Source organism: Nematostella vectensis, chromosome 13, assembly GCF_932526225.1.
Source record: "Nematostella vectensis chromosome 13, jaNemVect1.1, whole genome shotgun sequence".
Classification (NCBI taxonomy): domain Eukaryota; kingdom Metazoa; phylum Cnidaria; class Anthozoa; order Actiniaria; family Edwardsiidae; genus Nematostella; species Nematostella vectensis.
Genome location: NC_064046.1, coordinates 2,519,444 through 2,537,950, shown reverse-complemented (window position 1 = coordinate 2,537,950; position 18,507 = coordinate 2,519,444). Strand labels below are relative to the sequence as shown.

The window sequence follows — 18,507 nt, the reverse complement described above, 5'->3', positions numbered from 1 at the left end:
CCATGTGTGCATCCACTTCGTCTCCTCCCTCCTTCCCTCGTCATATGGGTTCACTGTGTTTTTAGAACGCAGTAAGTTCTTGCTTTGGAAGATGTAAACGAGGGGCTTGACGAACGCGACGAAGGCGATCATTAGAACAGCTACCAGGTGTAAAGTATCCCAGAGGACCCTTACCTCGGGCGCGAAAACCATCTTGATGTAATGAGCGCTTGGCGGAATCCAACAAATGCAATGGATAAAACTGACAGTTATCACTACCTTGGTTGCTTCCTTTTGCGCCCCAGATAGATCCGTCTCCGAGTCCGACACTAGTTGCTCCGCTTTCCTGATCCATAAAGTGTGCAGAATTTTCGAGTATAACACGGCCATACAAATCCCGGGAACAATAGCGACAATGCCGAGCCATATCAAGGTAAAACACTTAAACGCCAAAGAGTTCGGCCATGCCTCGGAACAAAAGGAAAGCTTGGCATCGAATCGTGCAATAACGAAAAATGGGAGGTTCATCAACACTCCGAAGATCCACAAAAGTGCAATGACTCTCTTGAGGACAACAACGCGGAAAAGGGGGAGGTAACGTGTAGATTTGAACACGATATAAAATCTTTCCAGCACGATACCCACCAGGGAACACTTGGATAGGACAACGCCCACCCACGCCACATTACCACCCGTCAGGATTCATCAGTCGGACCTTGAGGGTAGCTCATTACCACTTGTGGTATGATATACATCAGGGGCAGGAACACGAGGATGGTGATGTCCGATATAGCCAGGTTAAGGATGAGCGAGTCTACCACCACATCACATGCTACCACCGATGTCGACACTGACGGTGATGCCGACATTAATGAGCTCGTTGAGTTAGCAGGTGACCCCGGGGCGAATCCCATATGATAGTTGCAAAGTTATGTATTGCAGCATTGCACTCGGCAATCATTGCCGTCAAGGCCCAAGTTCGCGCAGAAGGTATCCTCACTTGAGCAGTAGCTCGCGTTAGTACAGCTTTTCGCGTTCAAACGGGCTCCGTTGAGCATGAAGGAGAAGGTTGCACAATGCGTTAGCTGGGCCGTGCAAGATTCAACTTCTTTTTTGGCATCGCAGAGATCGAACGAGGCTGCGCCATTACGGCACATCCAACACGACAGACCGCCCACTAAAACGCTATCAAAAAACATTAAAATCAAGTTCTGCATTACAAAGGATATCGTTATTCTCTCTAGGATGTCCACAAAGGCATAACTGCTATTTTAACTGCTATAAAAAAACCCACAGTAACAAGTAACGTCATGCTCGAAGATCCAGCGCACTTTGCGAGTGCTCCAAAAGATCACCCCCGCGTAATTTTCCTGGCAGGATTTTCGCGGCTGAGTAGTACTGGATCTTCGAGAATGCACTAATGTTTCCTGATCATCAACGACTGATGAAAGGAAGAACCAAGTAAATACTTCCTTGTTCCAAAACAAGTTCCAAATTCCTAATTAAAGACTGCTTTGTCCGGCTTACAGTATCCACACACTTTACTTTAACAGATTGCGAAACTTGGTGTTTTCACGTCGTTGGTTTGCAACGCGTCATAATACTAGTGTTTTGGTTGTCGTTGCCTTAGAAATGAATTACGCCTTGCAAGTGTGCTTGCTTTAAAAAGTTAAAAAGCTGGTCGGTAGATCTTTTCCGCGAAAACAAATAAGACGGTAGGGGGCGATATATTTGGGTAAGGAATAACTTGAGGCATTCTTCAATTTTAGATACGTAGTGTTTTGATTACGCCGAATCAACGCGCAGGTTTAACGCGAATCGGTAGAGTAAATAGGGAACGGAGTGTTTCGATTATTTCTGTCAAAAAAAAAGTCAGAGATAGGGCTGCTATCCCATGTCTGAAACGCCTTCAAACGAACAGACTATCCTGATTTGACAAACAACACGCTACAATAACGTTACAGTAAAAACGAGCGAGTATCATTTCAAGAAGTATTAAGAAAACTATCGTCACAGTAGGTTACCAACGAAAGTATCTATCCCACATCGCGTGAAATTCAGACATCGTATAAGGGCCAAAATCATTTTGCTGGATAACTTTCGTGAAGGTCAGTCAAGCTTCCTTAGTCAAGCTCTAACAAAGGAGGCCAAACTCACCGTTAATAATAAAGCGAGACTGAAGGAGTACCACTGCCAGGGCACAAGCCCTCACCCAACTCGGCGCCATTCCACGTCACTAACTTTTCTAAGGGAGAGCAATACTACTCGAATTAACACACGATTCCAAACCAGAATAATTTCCTAATAGGATTGCACTTGCTAATTCATAATCATTGTGATAGTTGCATACATTATTTTTGATAATTTTTGCTAAAGACTTGGTTTTTTGTTGCTTTGTATGATTATTGCTGGTTGATTGGTGGTCGTGTTCGATGTATTGTTTAATGGCGCTATTGTTTTTCTTAAAGGTTATCTTACAAGACTATAAATAGAGTCTATTTGATCCTAAAGCTTTTGTGATCACAGGAAACGTTTTCAAAGCTTCACTGATACATTCTTTTTTTATAGAAATCAATAAAATATTTTAGTTTCGTAATCCTGATTTTATTAGTCCGCGTAGGAGATTTTGCCTTCGTGTTGGGTCCATTTTTTCTAACCAAACCCAAAGCAAGGGCCCCGACAAACTCCTTCATGCATGTAAATGCTTTGACCTTCAATATGCCCGACAAATCAGTGTCCGTATAAATCTTGTAAAGACCTAATCGCAGTAACCAAGCAAATGAGATATCCTGGCACGAATGCGCGCAATAACTCAAGGGCGGTAGGAACATGGTTTGTTAGGTTCAATTATGGTGATAAACCACGAATTCCCCCTCTAATTTGGCTGAAATACCAGGTTTTCTTCTCGAACACGGAGAGTGCGTCGCAAATAAGGCACATTTCAGCCAGATTAAAGGAGAATTTCTGGTTTATTATCAGAATTTAGCCTAACAAATTTTGTTCCTACCGCCCTTACAACATCTCAAATCCATCCAGGATCCCCTGGTGACTTTTTTTGAAGACCTTTTTTTCAGTTGAGGCAGTTCTAATAAAAAATAATATAATAACAGTGTACCTTATTACACTTAATTTTCGCGTCACTTAAACTTCACAATTTTAAAAGAAAATAAAGTGACGCGAAAATTAAGTGTCGCGAAAAATAGGATTCGCGAAAATTAAGTGAGTACACAAGAAGCCTTTGGGGAATATTGGTCGTTTAATAAGCTTTGGAAAAACACCTTGTCTATTCAGTCATCTAATGTACATATAGTACGTTATGAGTTTGTATCTATGTATTTATAGATTTATATGAAACTAAATTTAGCCCACGCATCTTTTTGTTGCAAATTGTTTCACTTTTTATGATGACAGCACATTTTAATCCCACTTGTTTTGCTTGATTTTATTATCCCAAATAACGTGAGGCCGAAACACATACCCAGATTTTTGCTTTTTAAGATAATTTTTCATTGATCATCCTTTCGCTATGTATGAGCTCAGGGACGAAAAGCTCAAATTTCAATGACACTTTACAAAAAGTCGCATCAATTTAAAAAAAGTCGCTTTTGATATTTTGTTTGCTATTACGCACTAAGTACTTAGAGAAATTTTCCGCCTTATTAGATGTGAAATGAGCTTATTTGAAGCGTTAAGTCATGTTTTTCCGTCATGTCGATTACAGCACATTTTAATTCCACTTGTATGGCTTGATTTTATTATCCCAAAATCGCGAAAAAAAGTGATCTGGTTTTTGCGAAAATAGGAAAATCGCGAAAATAAAGTGTCGCGAAATATTCGCCATCTCAAAATCGCGAAATTTTGACGTCGCGAAAATTAAATAAGGTATATAAAAATATAATACCAATGAATAATTTAGAGGAGAATTGCACAAATTATCAGTAGCAATAGTATATAAGGTTTTTATTGTGAGCACAATTTGATTCTTTGAAGAACGTATCAGACTTACAAAGCAATAATTGGCTGCTATGTCAGCCTCGGCATTTCCTTAAAATTTTGTGAAATCTCATGCTGGACGTTCTTTCAAAAAGATTCTAATAAAAAGAAAGAGTGTATTTGCCTTGCTTAAATTCAATAATTTGACTTTAATACTTTAATAAATTACTCCCCAATACAATAGTATCAAGTAGCTTACGCTAATACTGGGAGGGCACAGTCAGTTTACAGCCGGCGGAGATGCGAAGGCACCTTTAGTTGCCTGATGGCTGGTAAAGCTGCTGTTTTAAAGGACTCCAGATTACTTAGGTTTACAATATTATCAGGAAGTAAATTCCATGCTGTTATTGCTCTAGGAAAAAAAAGAATAATTAAAGGAAAGAATATTCGAGGGCAATTGTTGAAAGCTAAGTGAGTGCCTCCGAGTAGATCGATTTGTCGGAACGACACAGCTAGGGAGAGGACAAGCCACGAGATTATTATAAAATTTATACAGTAATACTATTTGATGGTAAAGTCGCCTTATTTCCAATGTGTCCCAGTTTAGCTGGTTAACCAGTTCAGATGATCTTGCTCGGTAGTCATAATTGTTGCAGACAAAACGAGCTTGCTCCAACCGCAAAACATCTGTGCCAGTGTAGGGACTCCAAGATGTTGACGCATACTCAAGCATCGGTCTAACAAGGGAGAGGTACGCACGTTTCTTAACTGCAGGGGCACAGGGTTTTAAAGTTCTTCTGATCCTACCCAGTGTTCTGTTGGCCTTTGTAGTTATTTTGGCACAGAGAGGGCCACAGCGCAGTTGCTCATTACACCGTACTCCTAGGTAATCTTGATCTGATACTTGGGCAAAGGACTCCGTACTTGCTGTATACTGACGAGAAAGTCAAGAGGCTTGCAGGGTTAACGCTGAAGGACCTCTGGGTCCCGTTACCAGAAAGGCCCACCTGTACCAATCCTGAATCTTTTATTTCTGCAAGTACCGTAAATGATCTAATAAACGCCCCCTATCTAAAGAACGGCCCTCCCCCTAAGCTTACAAGAATGTAATGAACGCACTTCTTTAATAAACGCTACCCTCTATTTAACCCCACACCCCCCCATCCACCCACCCTCCCTCCCGACAAACAAAATATAAATTTCGGTAATATAAATCAAATTTAATAAATCTGAGTTTGGATTCTACTGGGTTAAACTTGCTTAATGCCAAGAAACGCTTGCTACGCAGGCTTCAATTTAACGTGATCCTGACTGAGACTAGAGCCCCACTGCACTTGGGTTTGTTATATTTTCATAGTTTGTAAAGAACGCCCCTTCTAATAGACACCTCCTATCTATTAAACGCCTCCCCCCCCCCCCCCCCCCTCGGACTATCGAAATTTAATTAACGCCCCGGGCGTCCATTAGATACCTCTTCAGCATCAGAGCATATGTTTGATTAACTGTTCTTTTTAGTTACTTTCAAACAGATTGTAACCAGTCTTACCCAACTTCCTGTTAACTAATAACAATAAAAATGATGTTGCCAAGTATGCAACCTGTCAGGTGCCGTTTTTATGGGTTTTTTAAGGATTGATGTTTCTCCTCCAGCATGGAAACGAGGCTCTATAATGAAGACGGGAGTATCTTTGACGTTTGTTAATCAAATCGTTTCAAACTTGCAGGATATGTTGGGAATCACAACAATCTAAAAGTCACGTGACTAGCACAGCATGGTAGCGAGGCTGTCTGGATTATTTAAAAAAAAATTAACAATAGATACTTTATTATAGCTAAAGCTTCGTTTTAAGCACTGTTTAAAATGAAAAAGCTAGATTGGAGTATCAGTAATGCTTTATTGCTGCTTTTGTAAGAAAAAGATGCTAGAACGGGCATTTATTAATTATTTTGTCTGAAAAACCACAGGGAGCCCAACTCAAAGAAATCAAAAGGATCAGTTTTTTGTTATTTTTTTTTTACGCTATCTTTTGAAAATGATACTGTCATATCTGTATGGACAAGTCAAGCCTGTGAACAGTCTCCTCTACTCATGCAGTGATGCCTTTCTATAATTGCTACCGAACATTGGGTATTTATTAATAACTATGTATATCTGAGCGGTCATCTTCACAGTCCATCTTCACAGTCTTCAGAGTCCGTAATCTCGTCTGTGTCCCCATCTCTTGCAACGTTTTCACATTCCTCCCCATCGTCACAGCAACTGCAGAGATCTGTGCAGCCCAGACCAGACTTTCTGCACTTGCAGCGTTGGTTGATACACCTGTCCTTTGCGCACCCGCACCTGACTAGATGGATAATGGCTTCTGGTGCAGGTGGTAGATCTGTCATCACAGGGACCCAAATCTCCTCGGCGTCTTGCCACTTCCAGCCATATTCACTTGGTGATGGGAGCACAGGGTTAGCGACTATGTCGTTGTTCCATACCAGAAGCTGGTAGTGTGATCGAAGGATGGGCAGGATGGATGGGATGTGGGGGGCAGCCGTTCCGATCTTGCCTGCTTTTTTTTAGCCACCACCTTAGTGACTTGACACTCACAATTTCCGTCTGCGGCAGGAAGATCTTTCATACAAGCTTCTCTACTGCAAGCTGTGACTGCACACTTGGATAGTTGCCCGTCCCAAGGTTAGAAATCGCGGCAAGCGCCTCCTCACTGGCTTCACAAAATACTTTCCAGCATTTTGGCTTTCCCTTGGAAGCGAAGGATCCGGTGTTGTCAGACCCAGATGGGGCATGGAAGGCTGGTAGGGCAGCAGTCTTGACGGGACCAAGAGCGCGGACTATTGGCTGCAGCTTGATTTGCCGGTGGTGCTGGCCCTTGCCAGTAATCAACAAGGTGTTAGCGCAAAGGTCAGGATACCTCCTAAGGGCAAGAATGAACACATCTGTATCAGGAGAGTGGATCCGTATCTCAGTGGCTCCACAGGCTGTGGCGTCGAGTGCGTGCAGCATGATCTATCAGCTTCTTCATGATTGCTGTTGAGGTGTGACATGTCATTCTCTGTTCCCCTACATTGGCAACCCCATGACACGACAACCCTCTTCCCATTCTGTGCGGCATGTTTGATGGTTTTCTGAGCAAATAACTCCGCTAACTCCTTCTTTGTATCTGCATGTGCAAGAAGTTTCTTCATTGTAAGCTTTGCGATGAGAGTTGATGGTGTGATGCGATAGTGAATAGGGACTTCACTCCCTTGTCTCTTTTAGAGATGACGGTAGATCGTATCGGTCGAAGATAACTCGGATCTCATCATTTCCATGGTCGTACTTCTCCATTAAGCGACTGTTGAAGTGATCTGCGAGCTGTGAGCAGTTTCGGATCCATTCAGGCCTATCCAAGGATTGGACTTCGGCCATTCCATCAATAATGGCAACTCTCAGTCGTTGTCGTTCTTCCACCACGGGTGGACTTGTTGTTTCCATGTTGTGCGTTGGTAGTTTCCCTAGCAGGGGCATCAGGGCACTCTTTGCTTGACAGCGGAGCATCCATCCATCGGCCGCGAACGTCGCACGAGGAACCACAGAAAATTCGTAAGTGCCAACAGCCTCTTCGATGTCCACCTCAGGTCGACTTTTACGCACAACCATCATTCGGGCAAAAAGGCTCCTGTCCTCTCTCAGTTCTACAGTCTCTTTACCAATTTTAACCTTGACCTTCTTTGAAGCTGTTCGCCATGTTTTCAGATTTCTTTTTTTCATTGGCGACCAAACATGCATCTTTTGTGACTTGATGCGGTCCTCCACAAACGATTGGATCATTTCTTGTCCAATGTCATAAAAAAATATCTAAAAGGTCTGCTCTCACTACTGCTGGCACAACGACCTTTGTAACAAGGTTAAACAGGTCAGTGCTATCTGTATCGAAGGGATTGGTGAAGGCCTCCATTGTTGTCAACAACTTCTGGATGTTTCCCTTTTCTCGAGAAAGAACAGATGCTGTTAGTGTGTGGTGGTGGGTACCTTCATGCGCTGATGTTGTTCCAGCCATCTCTTTAGCCTCTTCAGATAGACGTACAAGCTCTGGTGCAATAAGAAAAAAACTTTGCACGTGCAGTCGGATTCAATGTGATTCCAACCAGCCCTCCTGAGACCTTCATAGAGCGGTTTATTTGCTCTAGGGCATTGTCCGCTCCTAAAGCACAAAACGACACATTAGGATTCTTGTTGACAATCCAATTGCCCTCCATGAACTCTTGATATATTGCCGGGTCTGTAGCCTCTAGCATTTGCAGTTCTGTCTGGGCAACCATCCTTGCATAGTTCAAGCGGTCACATTTCCTTCTTTCAAACTTCTCTCTGCTATGTACAAGAACTCAATCTGCGCTGCGATGACAGTTCCTTTTTGCTCTACAGACGTACTTGGTCTCCGTCTCAGTACATTAGTCACGTTCATTGTATAGCATTTATTGTGGTACTTGATATCAATAGCGTGCGCATCGCTTGTATCGATAGCTGTAGACAGCTTTACTATTAACTTCTCATCCCCACTGATCTCGGTAGCTTTACGAATTGCTTGACCTGCTTCTGTTGTGCTTACAGAGTGGAGGTTTTCGCGGTAAGTAGGACTCTGCTCGCAGAAAAAACATGTTTCCCTGTCTAGTGGCACCGTCTGCGATCTTGTAAACCTCTTGGGCGTTGGTCTCGATTTTCTCTTGACTGTACAATCGTCCTGCTCTCTGTTAAACCTTTCTTTCGCTCTCTTTATCTTACCAACATGCGTAGCATCTTGACAGCACTTCCTGTGCCACGATGCATGCTCAGCCAACAACTGCTCAGCAGTGTACTTCTCCAAAAGCAACCAGGCTTCTGGAAATCGTGAATCCTCATAACTGTTCCACTCGCTTAGAAAATCAAGTACCTTTTCATGTGAAATAGGATTCTCAATTAAGCCTTCTTCCGCTACTTTTTGGCATATAATACAAAGTGATGTGTCCAGATCTTGTTTTGAAAAATAGCTTTTCATATCAAAGTAAAAGAGGGCATATTTTAAGGACTTACATATGCCATAGAGAAAACATGGCGGACCCCAGTTTTGATGATAATTACCGCTGACCAGTTGGACTGAAAACATACTTATTGTGCCCAGACCTCTAGTGCATCTATTGCATATTGATATTTCGCCAGTCGATTTTGCAATGAAAACTTAAAATATGTTATCTATTTGTGATTAAATCATTATTACTAAGATGTGGCTCAAAAGAAAGTGCAAAAAAAGTGATTAAAACCGTGTTTTTCACAATTTCTTTGAGTTGGGATCCCTGTGGTTTTTCAGACAAAATAATTAATAAATGCCCGTCCTAGCACCTTTTTCTTACAAAAGCAGCAATATAGCATTACTAGTACTCCAATCAAGCTTTTCCATCTTAAACAGTGCTTAAAACGAAGCTTTAGCTATAATTAATTATTTATTGTTAAAATATATTTTTTTAAATAATCCAGACAGCCTCGCTTCCATACTGTGCTAGTCACATGACTTTTAGATTGTCTTATATGTGATTCCCAACATATCCTGCAAGTTTGAAATGATTTGATCAACAAACGTCAAAGATACTCTTGTTTTCATTATAGAGCCTCGTTTCCATGTGGGAGGAGAAACATCATTCCTTAAAAACCCCATTAAACGGCACCTGACAGGTTGCATACTTGGCAACATCGTTTTCCTTTTTATTTGAGGTCCCCTGAACACAACTAGCCTAGTGGCTTGCTTTAATCACGAAATTCCCACGGGATCTTATCTTGTGACATTTGCTCCCGGATGTAGATTGTGCTTGTAAATTTGGGGAAAGTTGCTTGAAAATATTGCCAAAAGTTGCTCGAAAGTTGCTTATATATGAACAAAAAGTTGCTAGCTCTCTAGAGTCGTTTGTTCTAAATAAATGCTTAAAACTTTTAATTTAATTGTTTGTTTGTTTTCATTTCAACATTTTATTATGTATTTTTCCAATCCTTTAAATATGTTAAATGAAGAGTTTCGGTACCCTTCTCGTATCCAGGCCCGTAGCCAGGATTTTTAACGTTGGATTCGTTTACCCATTTAGCGGACCATTTTCTATTAGGTAGCTCGTCCTTGCTTGCAGTGGTTCTCGATTTTCCTTCATCAGGGTGGACCTTCAAGTGGTGTGGGGTGGTTCTTTCGAACCCCTGGAACCCCCCTGGCTACGGGCCTGGTATCATATGTGAAGTTCCTACCCCGATATATATATAGCCGCAGTCAAGATTTCGAAGGCACACGTAAAACGATTGAGGACTGTTAAGGAACATCTGGGAGCTGTTTTCTTTCTGACAAAATTTCTTTGACAAAATTATTACTGGGATACCAGTAATAAAATGCAACAGGATCAATTTTATACCAGTTTTTGTCTCAAAAGTTGCCAAGGAAGGTAAAAGTTGTCCTAGGCTGCTGGTCTTTCGAGAAGTTGTTCAAAACGCCAAAAGTTGCTCAAAAATTGCTGAGCACAATCTACATATACCTAGCGACGGGCAAGCAGTTCTAGAGGTTTGAGTTTTCTCAATAAACAGAGAGCGCGTCGCAAAACAAGGCACATTTTAGCCAAGATAAAGAGGATTTCGATTTATTATGATCAAAATTTAGCCTAAAATAACTTATCCTCCTGCCCTTGCACGAGTCCCCCCAGTCACGCAATGAGCTGAAGCTACAACGAGATTCTTCAAGATTCTTCCGAATATACGAAAGATAAATACAAGTCCTGTATTTTCCTTTGCTGAAACGTACTTTTAAGTGTTATAAGATAAATTCATATCTGTCATTTGGCCATGACATGCACACGTTTTGTTAGTTATATGACGTGTAACGTTGAGGTTCATTATTTTCTTAATTGGGTTGCCTGTGGTGCCAGGCGATATTTTAGCATCACTCGAACCTTTACTTCTATTTAGCTTTTATGGACGCGGCTAAATGGCCAAAAGCGACCCTGCTCTCATCAAGATTAAAGGATTACCCAGTGAAGTACCAGAGAATTCAATTGTAAGCTATTTTCAAGATTCAGAGATCGGCGGAGGGGCGGTCAAGCGACTCGATAAGACTCAAGATGGCTGCACGCTCGTTACCTTTGAGAATTCAGAAGGTGAGCTTCTTAGATGTGTCTCTTTACACCTACCAAAGCGTGATAATGATATGATCCGGCTGTAGATAAAATTCGAAGCCTTTATATTCGAAACAATGTGTTTTCATTAACATATTATTGTCAGCGTGACTTTAGTTTGATCGATAAGTAATATATAAGCTTACACTCTAACTGTCTAAGGAAAATATTAGATCTATTTTGAAACCTTAAAAAAGAGTCGTATCAGATCAAAACAAATTGACGTTATGCCTCTAACTTGAAATAAGTTATGTATTTATCTGCGAACTCCATATTATACTTCCACTTTTGACTGAGTCTTTACTTTTGACGTCACGTTATTCGTGACTGGCTGCTCAAGCGCATTGTGTGACAGAGCCCGGATGAAGACTACAAGGGAGGGGGGGGGGGGGGTAACAAGGTGGCACCCTCGTGGAAGGCCACATTTTCCAGTGTGTTATTCAATGAACCTTTATTAAGCATCCAAAAACCTATTATTGGAGCCAAGAACCCTTTGGTGACGGAACAGTGAGCAGGTTATTTTGGCAGCATTTTCACTCTCAATGGCAAACCACTGTTAAGCGTTCAAAATCGTTTTATTTTTCAGAATTTCAAATAGTCTTAGAATTACATGACAAGTTTTGATGAATAAAAAAAAATAATAATAAGGGAGAGGGATTCGAGACTGATCTAAGGACTGTACAGGACCCCACATGATCCCAGGACCCGAAATGATCCCCAAAAGTACCCCAACTGATCCTCGGACCCGAAACGATACCGAGGAGTCCCCGAAATCAACCCCAAGGAATTGCGGTAATGGACAAAGGGAAAGCAGAAGAGTATTTGTTTTAGACTCTGTTAATGGTTTTAACGCCAGGCAATGTAATGTAAATAGAAGTATTGTGTTGAAATTTAATATTTTTAAGTCACGTTGTTTAGAAATCGAGTCGCTGTTAACCCTTTATTATGCTTCAAGAATTGCAAGTATTTCTTCTGCTTTCCCTTTGTCCATTACCGCAATTCCTTGGGGTTGATTTCGGGGACTCCTCGGTATCGGTTCGGGCCCGAGGATCAGTTGGGGTACTTTTGGGGATCGTTTCGGGTCCTGGGATCGTTTCGGGCCCTGGGATCATTTCTGGTCCTGTACAGGACGGCTACCCAGGAGATTAGATAAGGGCCTGCTTTCACACAAGATATCATCATAATATTTTATGGATTAAACATCAAGGATTTGGAGATCTTTAGTATTGATCACTACATCCGATGGGCTAGCTACCATTATGAGGTGTCACAGTACAGGAAAAAAAAACAGTAAGAACCTTCATTTTCGGGGGGCTCGCCTGAAAAGGTTCTTATCTAAATGGAAGATCCCTACTTTAACAAATAGGATTCTTGTATAGCTTTGCAGTTGCATCACTATAATATGATATTTTTTTTTCTAAAAAAGGACCTGCTCTTTATTTTCTAGGATATTTTTTTTCTTGTTTTTTTTTTTTTTTGTAGCTGTGAAGACATTCATGTCTAATAGACCCCACCATTTCAATGGGGTCCTACTGGAGGTCGAATGCTGCCAACAAACCCTCACTTATGCCGAGGTCAGCACCCGTATTCCGAACAGAGAGAGTCAGTCCGCTTCCCACAACACCAGGGGGATGCCATCGTCCGGATTTATTTCCATACCAAGCAGCCATCCGTCTAGTAACTATATGTCTTCCCGAAACCCTCGAGATTCTCGCAATTCACCTGCATCTCGCAAGTCAAACACATGGAGTGCCCCTATGTCACGGACTTATAAAAAAATTCGAACCCCGCATCATGACAAACATGCGTCCCGTAACCCTCGAGAGCCTCGTGTGTCCCATAACCCTCGGGACTCACCCGCGTCCCGTAACCCTCGGGACTCACCCGCTTCCAGCAACCTTCGGGAGTCACCCACGTCCTGTAACGTCCGGGACTCACCCTCGTCCCGTAACCCTCGGGACTCACCCGCGTCCCGTAACCCTCGGGACTCACCCTCGTCCCGTAACCCTCGGGACTCACCCTCGTCCCGTGACCCTCGAGACTCAACCTCGTCCCGTAACCCTCGGGACTCACCCGCGTCACGCTGCGCGTGGGTAACGCTTGTGATGCTTGGTGACGGGTACGCTGCGGGCGCTCTGGCCGTCGCACACTCGCTGATAATGGTGCAAACCAAGTATGACCTCGTCTGCATGGTAACACCTGACGTCACACATCCTACCCGTCGACACCTGTGCGTCATGTACGATCACGTGATCGAGGTGCCGTACATTCAACATCGGTGTCGGAAGCTCTGGTCTGAGAAGCAGTCCCGGATGTACGACGACTGGATCGAGTTCTCGTTCACCAAGTGGAACTGCCTCAACCTGGTGCAGTACGAGCGAGTGATGTTTATAGACGCAGACATGGTCGTCAAGGTGAACAGTGATGATCTATTTGAGTTACCCGCTCCAGCGTCTGTCTTTCCGACACAGAATGCTCCTTGCTACTATAACCCCTACTTGAAGCCGGACACAGAAATCACGATCCCACCAGAACAGGGGGCACTCATGAATCCAATAGAGGTCTTTAAAAGAGCCAAGGAAACCAATAACTTCCTCGCTTTTGGAGGACTGGTCCTTCTCCGCCCAGACAAGAATGAGTACAAATCTCTTTGTGAATTTATTCATGAGCAAGCAGTTTTCGGTGAGGGTCTTCGGACAGCGTCTGGCGCGGACGAGGTGGCTATCAGCCTTTTCTACGCACGCAAGGGTGTATCCTGGACTCATATTCACCACCGCTATGCTGTCGTCCCGTGGAGGGCACACTGGATTCTACCTCATGAACCCTACATTCTGCACATCTTCGGGCGACCCAAACCGTGGGAGGAGGGGTGCGACTGGCCAGACCCGGATTGGTGGGGCGTGGTCGATGACCTGCTGGGGTCTCACCCCGATCTCAGTGAGCTTTACCCCCCTCGTCCTGCGATCACAAAAAGACCAGAAATAGAAGATGGGATGAGGGATTCGCAGATGGATTGTGGCAATAATAACAACGCTCGCAACGACACTAACCTGAACTAAAACGGAATCCAACCAACGTTGCGTTGCAACGATCATGAAGTTCCGTGCGAGCGGCGCCAGCATTAGTGCTTCCAGCTCCGTGCGAACAGCGCCAACATTAATGCTTCCAGCTCCGTGCGAACGGCGCCAGCATTAATGCTCCCAGCTCCGTGCGAACGGCGCCAGCATTGATGCTCCCAGCTCCGTGCGAACGGCGCCAGCATTGATGCTCCCAGCTCCGTGCGAACGGCGCCAGCATTGATGCTCCCAGCAATGCTTGCACTGTTTGTACACCTGGGATTTGGTGTGAAGTACTTTTTGCCCACATTTCCTTTGTCCTGTGGTCTTGTGGATCCAGTACCAACACCAGACCGACCTTCTCACTCTCCAGGTAGAAATTATTCCCAATTCGCCTTAACCAAGCGCGGCCCATACAGACACCAAGCCAAACCAAAGTTGGCAAATTAAGTGACTTTAAATTCTATTGTAGTTTTTATTGAAAATAATATTGTTTTTTATCTTCATCTTTAACTTTTACGCATGTAATGCGAATTAATATTGCACATATTGCAAAATAGTTGCCAGAATTGAAAATGATTGTAGAAATATTTTGAGATATTCTTAATTTAATTATGTAAGCCTCACAATTAAATTTTTTCGCAAATATTAACAACTATATAAGCAAGATATATCATTAGGCCTATAGCTAGACATCAAAAGATAATATCTTTAGTTAGGTTTTACTTAGAACTATGTATATACAATTATTAGATAAATATATCATTAGGCCTATAGCTAGACATCAAAAGATAATATCTTTAGAAATGTTTTACTTAGAACTATATATATACAACTATATTAGCAAGATATATCATTAGGCCTATAGCTAGACATCAAAAGATATCTTTAGTAATGTTTTACTTAGAACTATATATATACAACTATTAGCAAGATATATCATTAGGCCTATAGCTAGGCACCAAAAGATAATATCTTTAGTAATGTTTTACTTAGAAGATACCGTAGAAATACGATTCGGATTTGCAATAATAAACCCTCTTTTATGAAGAAAGCTCCTTTCAAAAGTTGTTTATTTGGTAGTTTATACCCAGTCATTTACTTATCTCTTTCCTTGTGCCTATAAAGCCTAGCCTCCTCCGCAGGAATCACTTTGCCCAGAAGGCAGCAGAAAAGAAACACAGGCCCTGTCGACCACAGGAAACCCGCGAGTCTTAGGGATTCAGTCTCAGTTTCTAACGTTTAGAGACGCGGAGGCTATAATGCCCTCAATCGCCCTTATTTCTGTAAAGCCCTAAATCGCCCTTATGTCTGTAAAGCCTTCAATCGCCCTTATGCCTGTAATGCCCTCAATCGCCCTTATGCCTGTAAAGCCCTCAATCGCCCTTATGCCTGTAAAGTGTTCAATCGCCCTTATGCCTGTAATGCCTTCAATCGCCCTTATGTCTGTAAAGCCCTCAATCGCCCTTATGTCTGTAAAGCCCTCAACCGCCCTTATGCCTGTAAAGCCCTTGATCACCCTAATGCCTGTAAAGCCTTCAATCGCCCTTATGCCTGTAAAGCTCTCAATCGCCCTTATGTCTGTAAAGCCCTCAATCGCCCTTATGTCTGTAAAGCCTTCAATCGCCCTTATGCCTGTAAAGCCCTCAATCACCCTTATGCCTGTAAAGCCCTCAATCGCCCTTATGTCTGTAAAGCTCTCAATCGCCCTTATGTCTGTAAAGCCTTCAATCGCCCTTATGCCTGTAAAGCCCTCAATCGCCCTTATGCCTGTAAAGCCCTCAATCACCCTTATGCCTGTAAAGCCCTCAATCGCCCTTATGTCTGTAAAGCTCTCAATCGCCCTTATGTCTGTAAAGCCTTCAATCGCCCTTATGCTTGTAAAGCCCTCAATCGCCCTTATGCCTGTAATGCCCTCAATCGCCCTTATGCCTGTAAAGCCCTCAATCGCCCTTATGCCTGTAAAGTTCTCAATCGCCCTTATGCCTGTAATGCCTTCAATCGCCCTTATGTCTGTAAAGCCCTCAATCGCCCTTATGTCTGTAAAGCCCTCAACCGCCCTTATGCCTGTAAAGCCCTTGATCACCCTAATGCCTGTAAAGCCTTCAATCGCCCTTATGCCTGTAAAGCTCTCAATCGCCCTTATGTCTGTAAAGCCCTCAATCGCCCTTATGTCTGTAAAGCCCTCAATCGCCCTTATGCCTGTACAGCCCTCAATCGCCCTTATGCCTGTACAGCCCTCAATCGCCCTTATGTCTGTAAAGCCCTCAATCGCCCTTATGCCTGTAAAGCCTTCAATCGCCCTTATGCTTGTAAAGCCCTCAATCACCCTTATGTCTGTAAAGCCTTCAATCGCCCTTATGCCTGTAAAGCTCTCAATCGCCCTTATGTCTGTAAAGCCCTCAATCGCCCTTATGCCTGTAAAGCCTTCAATCGCCCTTATGTCTGTAAAGCCCTCAATCGCCCTTATGTCTGTAAAGCCCTCAATCGCCCTTATGTCTGTAAAGCCCTCAATCGCCCTTATGCCTGTAAAGCCCTCAATCGCCCTTATGCCTGTACAGCCCTCAATCGCCCTTATGTCTGTAAAGCCCTCAATCGCCCTTATGTCTGTAAAGCCCTCAATCGCCCTTATGCCTGTAAAGCCCTCAATCGCCCTTATGCCTGTACAGCCCTCAATCGCCCTTATGCCTGTAAAGCCTTCAATCGCCCTTATGCTTGTAAAGCCCTCAATCACCCTTATGTCTGTAAAGCCTTCAATCGCCCTTATGCCTGTAAAGCTCTCAATCGCCCTTATGTCTGTAAAGCCCTCAATCGCCCTTATGCCTGTAAAGCCTTCAATCGCCCTTATGTCTGTAAAGCCCTCAATCGCCCTTATGTCTGTAAAGCCCTCAATCGCCCTTATGTCTGTAAAGCCCTCAATCGCCCTTATGCCTGTAAAGCCCTCAATCGCCCTTATGCCTGTACAGCCCTCAATCGCCCTTATGTCTGTAAAGCCCTCAATCGCCCTTATGCCTGTAAAGCCCTCAATCGCCCTTATGCCTGTACAGCCCTCAATCGCCCTTATGTCTGTAAAGCCCTCAATCGCCCTTATGCCTGTAAAGCCTTCAATCGCCCTTATGCCTGTAATGCCTTCAATCGCCCTTATGTCTGTAAAGCCCTCAATCGCCCTTATGTCTGTAAAGCCCTCAATCGCCCTTATGTCTGTAAAGCCTTCAATCGCCCTTATGCCTGTAAAGCTCTCAATCGCCCTTATGTCTGTAAAGCCCTCAATCGCCCTTATGTCTGTAAAGCCTTCAATCGCCCTTATGCCTGTACAGCCCTCAATCGCCCTTATGTCTGTAAAGCCCTCAATCGCCCTTATGCCTGTAAAGCCTTCAATCGCCCTTATGCTTGTAAAGCCCTCAATCACCCTTATGTCTGTAAAGCCTTCAATCGCCCTTATGTCTGTAAAGCCCTCAATCGCCCTTATGTCTGTAAAGCCCTCAATCGCCCTTATGTCTGTAAAGCCCTCAATCGCCCTTATGTCTGTAAAGCCTTCAATCGCCCTTATGCTTGTAAAGCCCTCAATCGCCCTTATGTCTGTAAAGCCTTCAATCGCCCTTATGCTTGTAAAGCCCTCAATCGCCCTTATGTCTGTAAAGCCCTCAATCGCCCTTATGCCTGTAAAGCCCTCAATCGCCCTTATGTCTGTAAAGCCCTCAATCGCCCTTATGTCTGTAAAGCCCTCAATCGCCCTTATGTCTGTAAAGCCCTCAATCGCCCTTATGCCTGTAAAGCCCTCAATCGCCCTTATGTCTGTAAAGCCCTCAATCGCCCTTATGTCTGTAAAGCTCTCAATCGCCTTTATGTCTGTAAAGCCTTCAATCGCCCTTATGCTTGTAAAGCCCTCAATCGCCCTTATGTCTGTAAAGCCCTCAATCGCCCTTATGCCTGTAAAGCCCTCAATCGCCCTTATGTCTGTAAAGCCCTCAATCGCCCTTATGTCTTTAAAGCTCTCAATCGCCCTTATGTCTGTAAAGCTCTCAATCGCCCTTATGTCTGTAAAGCCCTCAATCGCCCTTATGCATGTAAAGCCCTCAATCGCCCTTATGCCTGTAAAGCCCTCAATCGCCCTTATGCCTGTAAAGCCCTCAATCGCCCTTATGTCTGTAAAGCCCTCAATCGCCCTTATGCCTTTAAAGCCTTCAATCGCCCTTATGTCTGTAAAGCTCTCAATCGCCCTTATGTCTGTAAAGCCTTCAATCGCCCTTATGCCTGTACAGCCCTCAATCGCACTTATGCCTGTAAAGCCCTCAATCGCCCTTATGTCTGTAAAGCCCTCAATCGCCCTCATGTCTGTAAAGCCTTCAATCGCCCTTATGCATGTAAAGCCCTCAAT

The 18,507-nt window shown here is 43.5% G+C and overlaps 2 protein-coding genes across 2 annotated transcripts; one reads left to right on the top strand and one right to left on the bottom strand.

The window, feature by feature from the left end:
- Nucleotides 1-10,797: 10,797 nt before the first annotated feature.
- On the top strand, nucleotides 10,798-15,183 carry LOC116618826. Its single transcript, XM_032382955.2, has 2 exons — nucleotides 10,798-11,055; nucleotides 12,556-15,183. Exons 1-2 carry the CDS (start codon nucleotides 10,887-10,889, stop codon nucleotides 14,130-14,132), a joined length of 1,746 nt encoding a protein of 581 aa, XP_032238846.2. The 5' UTR covers nucleotides 10,798-10,886; the 3' UTR covers nucleotides 14,133-15,183.
- A 240-nt stretch (nucleotides 15,184-15,423) lies between these two features.
- Nucleotides 15,424-18,462, bottom strand: LOC125559088 (collagen alpha-3(IV) chain-like). Its single transcript, XM_048721027.1, has one exon. The coding sequence runs from the start codon at nucleotides 18,460-18,462 to the stop codon at nucleotides 15,424-15,426; it is 3,039 nt and encodes a 1,012-aa protein (XP_048576984.1).
- Between the last annotated feature and the right edge of the window lie 45 nt (nucleotides 18,463-18,507).

Excerpts from the sequence above, each read along its gene's own strand:
- LOC125559088 (XM_048721027.1), bottom strand. The coding sequence starts at position 18,462 with ATGAGGGCGATTGAGGGCTTTACAGACATAAGGGCGATTGAGGGCTTT.
- LOC116618826 (XM_032382955.2), top strand. The coding sequence starts at position 10,887 with ATGGCCAAAAGCGACCCTGCTCTCATCAAGATTAAAGGATTACCCAGT. Across the intron at positions 11,056-12,555 it reads TACCTTTGAGAATTCAGAAG|CTGTGAAGACATTCATGTCT; the intron begins GTGAGCTTCTTA and ends TTTTTTTTGTAG.